The 12,437-nt window shown below is 37.6% G+C and overlaps 1 protein-coding gene across 9 annotated transcripts in view; it reads left to right on the plus strand.

Moving 5' to 3' along the window:
• LOC111367903 (SOSS complex subunit B homolog) overlaps window positions 1-11,787 on the plus strand; it is a 12,034-nt gene extending 247 nt beyond the window's left edge. The window contains exons 1-3 of one of the 9 annotated variants that reach the window (XR_002697914.1): window positions 1-64; window positions 220-315; window positions 1,529-5,350. Coding sequence is in view for 4 of the 9 variants with exons in the window: in XM_022989011.1 (XP_022844779.1) it covers window positions 10,641-10,722; window positions 11,129-11,577 (531 nt within the window). In the remaining 5 variants the exon portion in view is untranslated. Of the gene's footprint in view, window positions 65-219; window positions 316-1,528; window positions 5,351-10,343; window positions 10,431-10,452; window positions 10,723-11,128 lie in introns of those variants that run through there. The other 8 variants (XR_002697918.1, XR_002697916.1, XR_002697917.1 and 5 more) reach the window with 8 other exon arrangements.
• Window positions 11,788-12,437: the final 650 nt, after the last annotated feature.

Here is a 12,437-nt window from a genome sequence, read left to right on the forward strand (position 1 = left end):
TGACACTACCTGACAGGCCCACCAGCGGTTTTCCGGGGAATTAAAATAAGCGTTTAGGTTATTGGTTTGTGGCCCTTTTTTTATACTTATATCAAATACCTTTCTTGATTTTTTTCTTAAAACTTATAAGTTTAAGTTTATGATTTTTGTTTGTTGCAGACTTAAACTTTTAATTAGTGCCTTATCACTCATGGTTTCATGTTCAAAATTTATTTACAGGCTTTTGTTTGTTTTCGAAAGCATTATAAAAAGCTTCAATTTATGGTGGCTCTAATTTTCAGTTTACTTTGAGGTCGCAATGAACTACGCAAGCAGGTACTTCACTTGACCGTTAGCACCTTGAAATCATTTTATGTTCGGGTATGAGTTGATTTAGGATTCTTAGATTTGTTGTTGGATTGTTGAGTAGTTATAATATTGTTGTTGAATTGTTACATAAGTAGTTGGATTTTTGCTGGTAATTTTTTTATTTTTATTTATTTATTTATTTTAAATCGTGGGGATACTGAAGTGTTTTGCTTATGCTCATAGATCTTACATCGTCGGGTACAACTATAATGGGTAATGTTATATTAGACTTTTCTTGTTATATATGAATTTTCTTCGCACGTTAAATTTTAAATATTTTTTTCCCTTCCGTAAAGATAATTCCTAGCTCTGCCCCCGTGAACTATCAGTTCTTATGCTAAGATTTGAAATTTGAGGCCTGCACTACACTCTTGAAACCTGAATGTGTTGCAGTCAGATTATGTTCTTTACGTTTTGTTTTGAATTTTATGTTTTAAACTTTGATACTGCTCCCTTGGGCACAAAGGCATTATCAGGCGTAAGATCTTGAACCCAGTGTAGAAATTCAAATATGAATGAATGACGCTATAACTTGACATCAGCTCATCTTTCACTTTTCAGTTTGGTGAACGGATCATATTAACAGATAATGGTCATAGATACTCAGAGAAAATAGATCTCAATGCATTCATATGTAGTTCCCCACCAGAAAGTTGCAAAGTGTAACTTTTTTCATACTTGGTAGTGCAAAAAACTTGTGACAACTTTTCTGAGAACCAAAATTATCAAGATAAGCACAGTTTTACAAAATTCTAGCTGAAAGGATGGCTAAGTTTCTTCAAGAGGTCAACACTGATAAGAAAAAACGACGACATAAAGCTAGCAAAAGAAAATTACAAAGCCATTCGCATTGTGTAGCGCTTATTACTAGAGCTAGAATCGAGTTGGAGCTGATTTGGTTAATTTGTACATAGTCTTTTTAGTTAGTTGTTATGAAAGAATAGTTAGTTAGTGGATGGATGGATGACAGCAGGCATAATTGAATTCATTCTAATGTGCTATTTATATAGGTGATGTATAGACAATTTTTGATTGATTGGAATACAATTCAATTCTTTACATTTCCATTTCTAAATTCAATATGGTATCCGAGCAATAGACTTTTCCACATTTCTAATTTTGAATCATTTGATTGTTGATTCCTATATCAAATGGAATCACAACAATATGATAATTCTAGAACATCAGTGCACAAATCAGCCATTGATGATCCTTCAAGTCTGTACTTCGTTCACCATTCTAATAGTCCAGGATTGATCTTGGAGTCGCAGCAGCTGATTGGAGATAACTATGCCTCTTGGAGCCGTAATATGACAATCGCACCATCGGTGAAGAATGAGGCTGGATTTGTTGATGGATCAACCTGAAGGTGTAAATTCTGATTTGCTCAACTCATGGATTCGTTATTTCCTGGATTCTGAATTCCATTTCTCCCAGTGTGATATATGTGGTCACGGTGTATGAAATCTGAACAGATCTTAGAGATAGATTCCAATGGAAAAATAGACCAGGTATCTTCCAATTGAGAAGAGATATGATGAATCTGGTTTAAGATCTGAACAATGCAAGTGTTTACTTCACTAAATTAAAGCTATTTAGGAGGAATTGAGCAATTATTGCCATACCTGCGATTGTGAAAAGGCACCTGTGGTGGCATAAAGGAATTGAACAATCATTATCAGATGGAATACACTATGTCATTCCTAATGAGGTTACATGATTTTCTCGCAAATTAGAGGGCAGATACTATTTATGGATACTTTACATCGAATTAACAAAGTGTTTCTGATTTCACAAGAAGAAGATTGGAACTTAAATAGCATCTGAAATTGATCAAAATAGAGGTACAGCCTTTGCTTTTAAGATTGATAATAGCAAAGGAATTCATCCTAGATCACACAACAATGCTTCAAGTTTGGAAATATTGTAAGTGGTAAGAAGAAGGAAAGACCTTATTGCACTAATTGCAATTTCCATGGCCATTCCATTGACAAGTGCTACAAAATACATGGCTATCCACCTAGCTATAAGCAAAGATCAAGAGAGGATTCAGTCAATCAGATTTCAACCACTACATCAATTCCTCAAATTGAAAATGGGCAACATAATCAATAGCCAGGATTTGGAAGTTTTGTGCAAAACCTGAACTCTGATCAATACCAACAACTAATTCCCATGCTTTCTTCTCACTTGGCTTCAAGTTCCAACGTAACATCCTTAGATCATTGAGACAACAATATCATATCATATGCTACTGGTATATGTTACTCTATATCAGTAAATCATTTTTTTTTTATCCAAGGAGAGTTGGATAGTGGATTCAGGTGTAACTCGGCATGTCTGCTCCATTGCCCCTGCTTTTTTATCATTGAGAATTCTGGATAATTCTGCTGATATTTTACCTAATAACACACATATACCTATTTAATTATTTTTTTTTATAAGTAATCAAATATTTTATTAATCATGGATAATACACAGGAAGCGTATTATCAATTAATACAAGCCAAAAAGACATGAAATTAGGCAACCCGTCTATGCAAGTAATAGCTATAGCATTAACCAAATATACAGTGTCAGGTAAAATAATTCTTTAATCTGCTCTGTTGTCCGTGTATTATATTTACCCTCTTGCTAAACAAAGAAAGTTGTCGTTTGAATCATATAATCATTTTTCAAAGAATCCATTTGACCTTTACATTGTGACATTTGGGGTTCATATCGAGTCCCATCCTACAGGACAAAGATTTTTCCTGACATTAGTAGATGATTGTTGAAGATTCACATGGTTGTTTTTGTTGAAACGAAAATCAGATGCTGCAAATTTTGTTCCCAGATTATTTAATATGATAGCAACTCAATTCAATGCCAAAATAAAAACCTTCCGATCTTGTCAGATGAATTCAGAATTCAAGAGAAAGAAATAGCTTTTGAGATTTCTTGAAAAACCGTCTCTCTTACATGCTGCCCTCTTCTCAATATATATACAGATAGAAATGGCTTTACAAGGAAATTATGTCCTACATATGCTATACAATCCCTAAGAATATAAAAATATAAATATGAAAAGAAATCTTCATTATTATATACGGTAACACCCTCCCCTCAAATTGATGCGGGGAAGTCAACCATCAACAATTTGCTAACAAGAAATTGATGTCGTTGTCGAATCAATGCCTTGGTGAAGATATCGGCCACTTGAAGATCAGAAGAAATGTAAGGAAGAGATATAACCGGACCCTCTAATGTATCGCGGATAAAATGACAATTAACTTCAATGTGCTTGGTGCGCTCATGAAAGACAGGATTATTGGCAATTTGGATAGCACTCGTGTTATCAGCTTGAAGAGGAGTAGAATTAGCTTGAGGAAAACCCAGCTCCTCCAGAATACCGCGTAACCATATAATTTCTGGGCAAGCCATAGACATTGCATGATACTCAGCCTCAGTAGAGGACTTAGAGACACGATCTTGTTTCTTACATTTCCAAGAGATCAATGCATCACCAAAAAACACATATCAGCCCGTAGTAGAACGACGTGTATCCGGGTAACCAGCCCAATCAGCATCACTATAAGCAACAAGCTGAAGAGATGACCCTGTAAGAACAACCCACGAGAAGGTGACCTGCAAAGATAGCGAATAATGCGGCGGACTGCAGCAAGGTGAAGATGCCGACGAGAAGACATAAACTGGCTCACTTGATGGACGGCATATGAGATGTCCGGTCTAGTAGTAGTCAGATAGATAAGACTCCCAACCAAGCGACGATAGAGTGTGGGATCATCCAGGAGATCTCCTTCATCTCTTCTGAATTTCACATTTACCTCCATAGGAGTATCAACTGAAGAGGTATCCTCCAAACTAGCTAATGTGATAAGATCTTGAGTATACTTATGCTGGTTTAAGAAAATGCCATTGTCTCGATGATGAACTTCCAGCCCTAAGAAGTGAGGCGATCCATGTCCTTATATGGAAAGTGGCATGCAACAGATTTTGAAGTTTAATAATCACACTGCAGTCAGTGCCAGTAATAATTATATCATCCACATACACCAAAAGGAGAACAATGCCTGCCGCAGACTTGTGGAAGAAGAGAGAAGAATCAAACTGACTTTGTGTAAAATCGAATGTAAGAAGCGTACCACGAAATTTTTCAAACCATGCTCGGGGGCTTGCTTGAGCCCATACAAAGATTGCCATAACTTACAAACATCATGAGCAGAGGTAGCAGGTAAACCAGGAGGAAGCTTCATATAAATCTCCTCTTGAAGATCACCATGAAGAAAATCGTTCTTCACATCCATTTGATGTAGTTGCCATGATTGGGAGGCAGCAATAGCTAATATTGTTCAAACCGTGATCATTTTGGCAACAGCGGCAAATGTTTCCTCATAGTCAACCCTATATTCCTGTTTGTTACCCAGAGCTACAAGCTTTGTATTGATCCAAAGAACCATCAGGTCGAAATTTGACTGAGAATACCCATTTACTCCCAATAGGCTTGACCGTAGAAGGACAAGGAACAATGTCCCAAGTATGATTCTCCTCAAGGCATGAAGTTCTGCTTGCATTGCATCCCGCCAATACTTATGTTCCATAGCCTGTTTGTAGCAAGAGGGAATAGAAATAGATGATAAAGTAGTTACGAGGGAAAGAGGAGGAGAGAAACCATACCGATCAAGAGGTCGAGTAGATCGACGAAGATTGGTGACAGCTGTAGCAGGATCAGGTGCCGAGTTGAGATCACGAGGGGGCATAGAGGGAGTATGAACAGACTCATGTGGACGACGGCAGGCATACACAAAACCATGTTTAAACCTTTCCACAACCGGAGGAGAATCAGAAAAACTAAGCAAAGGAGAGAATGTTACAGATGGGGGCTCGACATGAGAGTGAAAGAAATATTGATTTTCAAAGAAAACCAAATTTCTAGAGACACGAATACGACGAGCATTAGGATCATAACAAACATAACCTTTTTGTGAGGTAGCATAGCCAAGAAAAGCACATTTAACAAATTGAGCAGTAAGTTTATGTCGTTTATGAGCAGGGAGATGCACAAAGCAGACACAAACAAATGTACAAAGATTAAAGTATGATGGAGGATGACCAAACAACCTAAAGTAAGGTGAATCATGATTTAATGTAGGAGATGGTAAACGATTAATTAGAAAAACAGCAGTAGATGGTGCTTCACACCAAAAACGAGGAGGAACGGATGATTCAAGTAAAAGAGTTCGTACCACATCCAGAAGATGGCGATTTTTCCATTCAGCAACACTATTCTGTTGCGGTGTCGAAGGACAAGAACGCTAAGACATGATTCCTTTGCTTTGGAGAAAGGCTTGAAACTCATTAGACATATACTCTCCCCCAGAGTCAGATCGTAGGATTTTGATATTGGTAGAAAACTGATTCTCAAGAAGAGCAAGAAAGCGCTTAAAGCATAAGAAAACTTCAGACTTAGCCCTTAAAAAATAAACCCAAGTGAAGCGACTAAAGTCATCAATGAAAGCAACAAAATACTTGTAGTGTGCATGAAAAACAACAAGGGCAATCCCCCAAACATCACTATGGATAGTATCAAAATATTGTGAGGCATGAGATGCATGAGAAGGAAACGGTAGAACTTTACTTTTGCCAATTTTGCAAGTTGTACAATCAAACGAAAGATTAAGTAAAGAACTTGTTTTATTTCCCAATAAACTAGAATTAAATAAAGTACGAAGTACATCCGAGTTTGGGTGGCCTAAACGTTTGTGCCACATTTTATTTCTTGTAGTATCAGTACTATATGCTAAGGAAAGTAAAGGAAAACGGGGGATGACTGGGGAAGGAGAAATATGTAAAGGGAATAGCCGTCCCACTTTAGGCCCCTTCGTGATCATCTTCCCGGACACTGGATCCTGCACAACATAGCCAAAGTGAGAAAAATGGACATTATAATTGTTGTCAACCAATTGACACAGAGATAAGATTCGTAGAAAGGGTAGGAGATACAAAAACATCAGGTAAGGACGGGGAAAGATCACCAATAGCACTTATAGGCAGAGAATTGCCATCGGCGGTATTAATTTTCATATTGCCATCATATTTTTTGACATTGGAAAGGAGATCAGTTGTATTAGTCATATGATTGGAGGCACGGAGTAAAAAAACCATGGCTTAGAAGAAGTGGAGTGATTACCCGAGATTCCAAAAGCAGAAAAAGTCATCTGTTGTACCATTTCAGGAGTGAGTGTGTTCGAATTTGGACTAGGAGCAACTTGCGAGGCAGTATGCAATGTAGTAGAACTAGAGGCACTAGTGGAGGCATGATATGCTGTGCTGTGTTTCCTTTCAGGGCGAATGTGACAAGCTGAGAGAATATGACGCGGTTTCTTGCAGTAATGACAAGATTTCTTAGGACAATCTCGAGCAAGGTGACCAAAAACTTTACAGTTATAGCACTGGACATTACGCATGTCCCGATTCCTATTCCTCCCTTGTGCTGCATAAGCTACAGGAATCGGAGTGTCGACAGCAATCCTTTGTTCCAAGGTTGCTTGAGTTAAGATACGTTGTTCTTCACGGAGAAGTTCACTCAAACATACATCCAAAGATGGTACCGGATGACGATTCATCAGATTAGAACGTGCAATCTGGAAATCTGAACGCAGCTTCATCAAAAATTGGTCTCTCTTACTTGTTTCATGCACTTTTTGAACAGCAGAAAGAGCTGCAGCTAGAACATTAGCATAAACAATATCCGAATAATCAGTCCAGAGATTTTGGAAACTCGAATAATAATCCTCAATTGAAAGATTTCCTTGGGTAAAATTAGCCATCTCATATTCCAATTGGAAACGCCGAGCCGTATTGTCCTGCTTGTAAATCTTGCTCAAGTAATTCCACATGTCATCGGCTGTTTTATAAGGTCTCAGATTGAGTACAATGTGAGGCTCAACCGAGCTAAGAATTCATGTCATAACCTGAGCATCCTTTATTTCTCACTTAGACAAAGCATCGACATCTGTAGGGGCGGGATCACTTCCATCAATATGACCCCATAACTCATTTCCTTTGACAAATAATTGAAAATGAAACTCCCAAGCAGAATAATTCTTTCCAGTAATACGAATGTGAAACGAATTCGAAGACATGATGAAATAAATAGCCCACTATATTATTACTGAACAAATAAAATACTCTTGCAAGAAGAAAGATTATTAAATTCAAACAATGCAACGACTGTAGCCTTAAAGCCAAACGGTAAATTGACCCACTAACCAGAGGAACCCTCGCCGGAAGAGGAGACCTAAACAACTGAGAGAGTCGATTGGGAAGAGAAGACTAGAAATCCGACAGAACCCATCACAAACAGAGACCCACTGGAATCTGAATAGGAAGAACTGAACAGTGTCGCCAGAACTAGAACCCGGCAGAACAAGGACCCAAAAAGGCACACCAAAAGTCGGCGATCAGAAGCGCCGAATCACACACTAAGAATCGATGACCAGAAGCGCCAAATCGTACACTAAGAATCGACGACCAGAAGCGCCGAATCGCACATCAAGAATCGGCGACCAGAATCGCCGAACACAACCCAGATGGAGTCGCCCAAGGAGAATCGACAGCAAGAATCAGGTACCAAGCTCTGATACCATGTCAGATGAATTCTGAATTCAATAGAAAGAAATAGCTTTTGAGATTTCTTGAAAAACTGTCTCTCTTACATGCTGCCCTCTTCTCAATATATATACAGATAGAAATGGCTTTACAAGGAAATTATATCCTATATATGCTATACAATCCCTAAGAATATAAAAATATAAATATGGAAAGAAATCTTCATTATTATATACGGTAACAGATCTGATAAAAACCTTCAGATTTTTTTATTTATTATTTATTATTATTTTTTGGCTATGAATGGGGTTTTACACCAATTTAGTTGTGTTGAGAGATCAACAAAATTCAGTTGTCGAACACAAACACCAACATCTCTTAAATGTGGCAAGGGTACTATATTTTCAATCACAAGTTCTTGTCAAATTCTGGTCTGACTGTATGTTGGCAACTACTTTTTTGATCAATGTAACACCACCTCTACTTTTGAATCACAAAACACCATATGAGATCCTATATAAGAAAGCTGCAAATTACTCCTCATTCAGGGTATTTGGTTGTTTGGCTTTTGTTTCAACCTTGACTGCTCACAGAAACAAGTTCCAGCCAAGAGCTCGATTTTGTGTTTTCTTAGGAAATCCCTCTGGTGTTAAAGGCTATAAGTTGTATGATGTAGCTTCTAAACACATCTTATCTTGGGATGTGGTTATCCATAAGACATATTCCCTTTTGATACAGTGGTGGAGGCTGATCACCTAGTTGATCCCTTTCTTGATTTAGTGCTGCTAGTACCTTCACTATCCTTTCATTAAGAAAGCAGTGACAGATATCATGATAGCTCCATATCATCAGTGCCTCAGGACCTTCGTCTTCAATAATTCAACATATTGATGATGTAGTTGATCGTTCCAATGATCAGCAATTGAGTGTTCCTCCAACTGTTGATAATCAAAAATCACAGAGGGTCATTTGACCTCCTACATACCTTAAGGATTTTTATTGCAGCTTGTTGTCTCAAGATTCCCAGCCATCTCCGCAATTGCCTTATCACATTGATCAGTATGCATCCTATGGAAAATTAGCCCCTATATACGGACATCTGGTCCTAAATGTTTCATCTCACCATGAACCACAGTTCTATCATTAGGTTGTTAATGATCCTCAATGGCGTGCAGCCATGAAGCTCGAGTTGGAAGCCATGGAGCAAAATAAGTCATGGTCTGTGGTTGCTTTGCCAATTGGTAAACATTCAGTTGGTTGTCGATGGATATATAAGATCAAGTATAAATTAAATGGAACCACTGATAGACGTAAAAGTTGTTTAGTTGCAAAATGATACACTCAACAGAAAGGGCTTGATTATTTTGATACTCTCTCTAGTGGCGAAGATAGTCACTGTCAAATTACAATTGGCACTTTTAGGATACAACAAATGGCACTTGGTGCAATTGGATGTTAACAATGCATTTTTGAATAGGGACTTATTTAAGGAAGTGTACATGGATTAGTCTCTTGGTTATGAGGTTCCCAACAACGTGAATCATTTGGAGAGATTGGTGTGCAAACGACACAAGTCCATATATGGACTCAAACAGGCATCACGCTAATGGAACTCAAAATTCTCCCAAGCACTGATTGAATTTGGCTTTGTCTAGTCAAAAGCTGATTATTCCTTGTTTATCGAAGGTCAGGGAAATCAATTTGTAGCCTTATTGGTGTATATGGATGACAGTCATCACTGGTCCTAGTATCTAAGCTAGAGATTTGTTAAAAGGTTTCCTACACACTCAATTTAAGCTAAAGGATTTGGGAGTGTTTTAAGTATTTTATGGGGATTGAAATAGCCTATTCTACAGCTGGTATTGTCATTTCCCAAAGGCATTACGCTTTACAATTGCTTGAGGATACAGGCTATCTAAACTGCAAACCAGTTGATACCCTATGGATCCCAAGTCACATCTCAGTTTACATGAAGGTGATCTCTTATCAGATGCATCCCAATACAGAAGATTGATTGGAAGGTTAATCTATTTGACATTGTCCAGACCTAATATCACTTATGCAGTCCACAAGCCAAGCTAATTCCTTTCATTTGCTTCGTTGTCTAACGAAAAGCCCTGGCCAAGGCATATTTTCTCAGCTTCTAATGCCAATAATGGTTCACATCTCAAACTTCAAGCTTTCTCAGGTGCAGATTGGGGCTCTTGTGTTGACACAAGGAAATCCAAAACAGGTTTTTGCATCTTCATTGGGGATTCCATGATCTCTTGGAAATCTAAAAGACAGGCAACCATGTCTAGATCATTAGCTAAAGAAGAATATTGAGTTGTAGTTGCCACCGTCTGTGAAATTGTTTGGATTAATCAATAGCTAAAGGATTTTCAGATGAATATCAACTCTCCAGCCATTCTCTTTTGTGATAATCAAGCTTCAATTCAGATTGCATATAATCTTATCCTTCACGATCTAATGTACGATAATCACATCAGTCACCACTGGAAAATTTCTGTTTATTGGATTATATCTATCACCGCTTACACAATTCCTTCTCTTTTGTGGAGTAATGTTGTAATAGATAAAGCGACGTCGTTTACATGCTGACATTTTTTTTATTTTTATTTGTTAATTACTTTTATTTACATGGGACCAAACCGCGACAATTTTAAAATTTAAAATAAAGAATGGGCATTTACTCCTCCAGTAGAAAGCTTTCTCAAGTCCATTTTTCTATAGATTCTGCAGCTGATTTTTCATTCCGTCGAGGTAAAATTTTGGGTATTTGAATTCATATATATTTTTTAATTTGTCCATGATTGATAAATGCATGGAATACAATTATGGTAATAAAGGAAACTAAATTTTTGTCAATGGTAAAGTTCAATCTCGTATAATACTGCACAGTAAAGATCTCCTTGATGCACACAAATGGAAAAATGAGCATTTGATTATGTATATGTTCAATAATTTTGTAGAAATATGTTGTGATGGGGTTGCCTGCAAGCTGTTTGTTCAAATGTCTGAACGAAAAATTAATCTTTAAATCAGTTACTCTTGTACAATCTTCAGTTCAGCAGGCAGCTGCACATATTTGTGTGTGCGCATGTGTGTGAGTGAACAAGAGTGTGTATCAGAGCAAGAGCGGTCAGTAATGTTCTGCTTGTCGTTGCAGGAGGATCAGTATGTAAGATGGATCCCGAAGAAACTTTACAGTCTTTGAAAGACATTGTGCCAGCAGCACAGAACAATATAAACACCAAATTCATAGTATTGGATAAAGACAGGGTAACATTAGAAGGGCAGCACAAGACATGTTTGGCACTGGTGGCAGACGAGACTGCAGCAGTGCACTTCCAGTTGTGGGGTGATGAGTGTGATGCATTTGAGCCCGGTGACATTATTCTTTTAGCCAATGGCATATTTTCATACAACCGGAACAATCTTGTTTTGAGGGCGGGCAAACGAGGGAAGGTGGAGAAAGTGGGTGAATTCACTATGACTTTTGTGGAGACCCCAAATATGAGTGAGATACACTGGGTTCCTGATTCGATTAATTCTAAGAAGTATGTGCAGGAGGCTGTGATTTCTCCCCACTCCCGCATATTCCCCCCAATGCATTGAATGTCTATCCTATTAATTATTTATATTTTCGTGTTTTCTGTTGTTACGGTTGGTAAAAGATTTGGCAGAGGGGTAGAAGGGGAGAGAGGGTAAGATCATTAAAGATTCGCTCACTCAATTGCTGCTAGTTTGTATATTTTGATCTTCTTCGCATGTATTCCTTCAATTTATTACGTGTTCAATTTCCAATATATTTCATTTGTGCTTTTATCGTGTCCTGTGTTTGGATGTTTTATACGACCGCGTAGGATTGTTATATGCGTTCACATAGAGCAATTTTTTAACCATTAATGGCCGTTGAAATTTGAATTTCTTGTGGCTTTTCATTGGATTTTGGAACCATTTCATGGAGATTCGTTGAGACCTATATATATGTGATTGATGTTCATTACAACACAAGAAACATCAATATTGTGATTATAATTTCGTTCCACAAAAGAGCGAAAGATCTCTCACTATCATATTCAAAACCTTATCTTGTGTTCTTGAGTTTTCAAGAATTACACTTGAAGTGTTTAAGTGTTAAATATCCTTGGCATGACTTGATTAATCCTGCAAACCATTTGCCAAAACCCTATAGCACTAAATTTCAATCTGAGAGGAGGTTAATATCGTTTGAGGATAACGATTACGTGTTCGGGCTTTCTTCATCTTCATCTTTCGTCCCATTTTCGTTCTTGATTTCTTGATTTTATCCTTTGTTTCTTCTCCATTCTATTATATGTAAAGATATATTTTCCATCACTTTGCTGTGGTCATCGGGTGATATTTTCATAGGTGTTTGCCCTCGATTCAGTTGACTTGACTATAAAAGCGCAACTTTATATTGTTCACCAAGGAAATGTATTATCTAGTCGCCT

Source organism: Olea europaea, chromosome 18 (assembly GCF_002742605.1).
Source record: "Olea europaea var. sylvestris chromosome 18, O_europaea_v1, whole genome shotgun sequence".
NCBI classification, from domain to species: Eukaryota; Viridiplantae; Streptophyta; class Magnoliopsida; order Lamiales; family Oleaceae; genus Olea; species Olea europaea.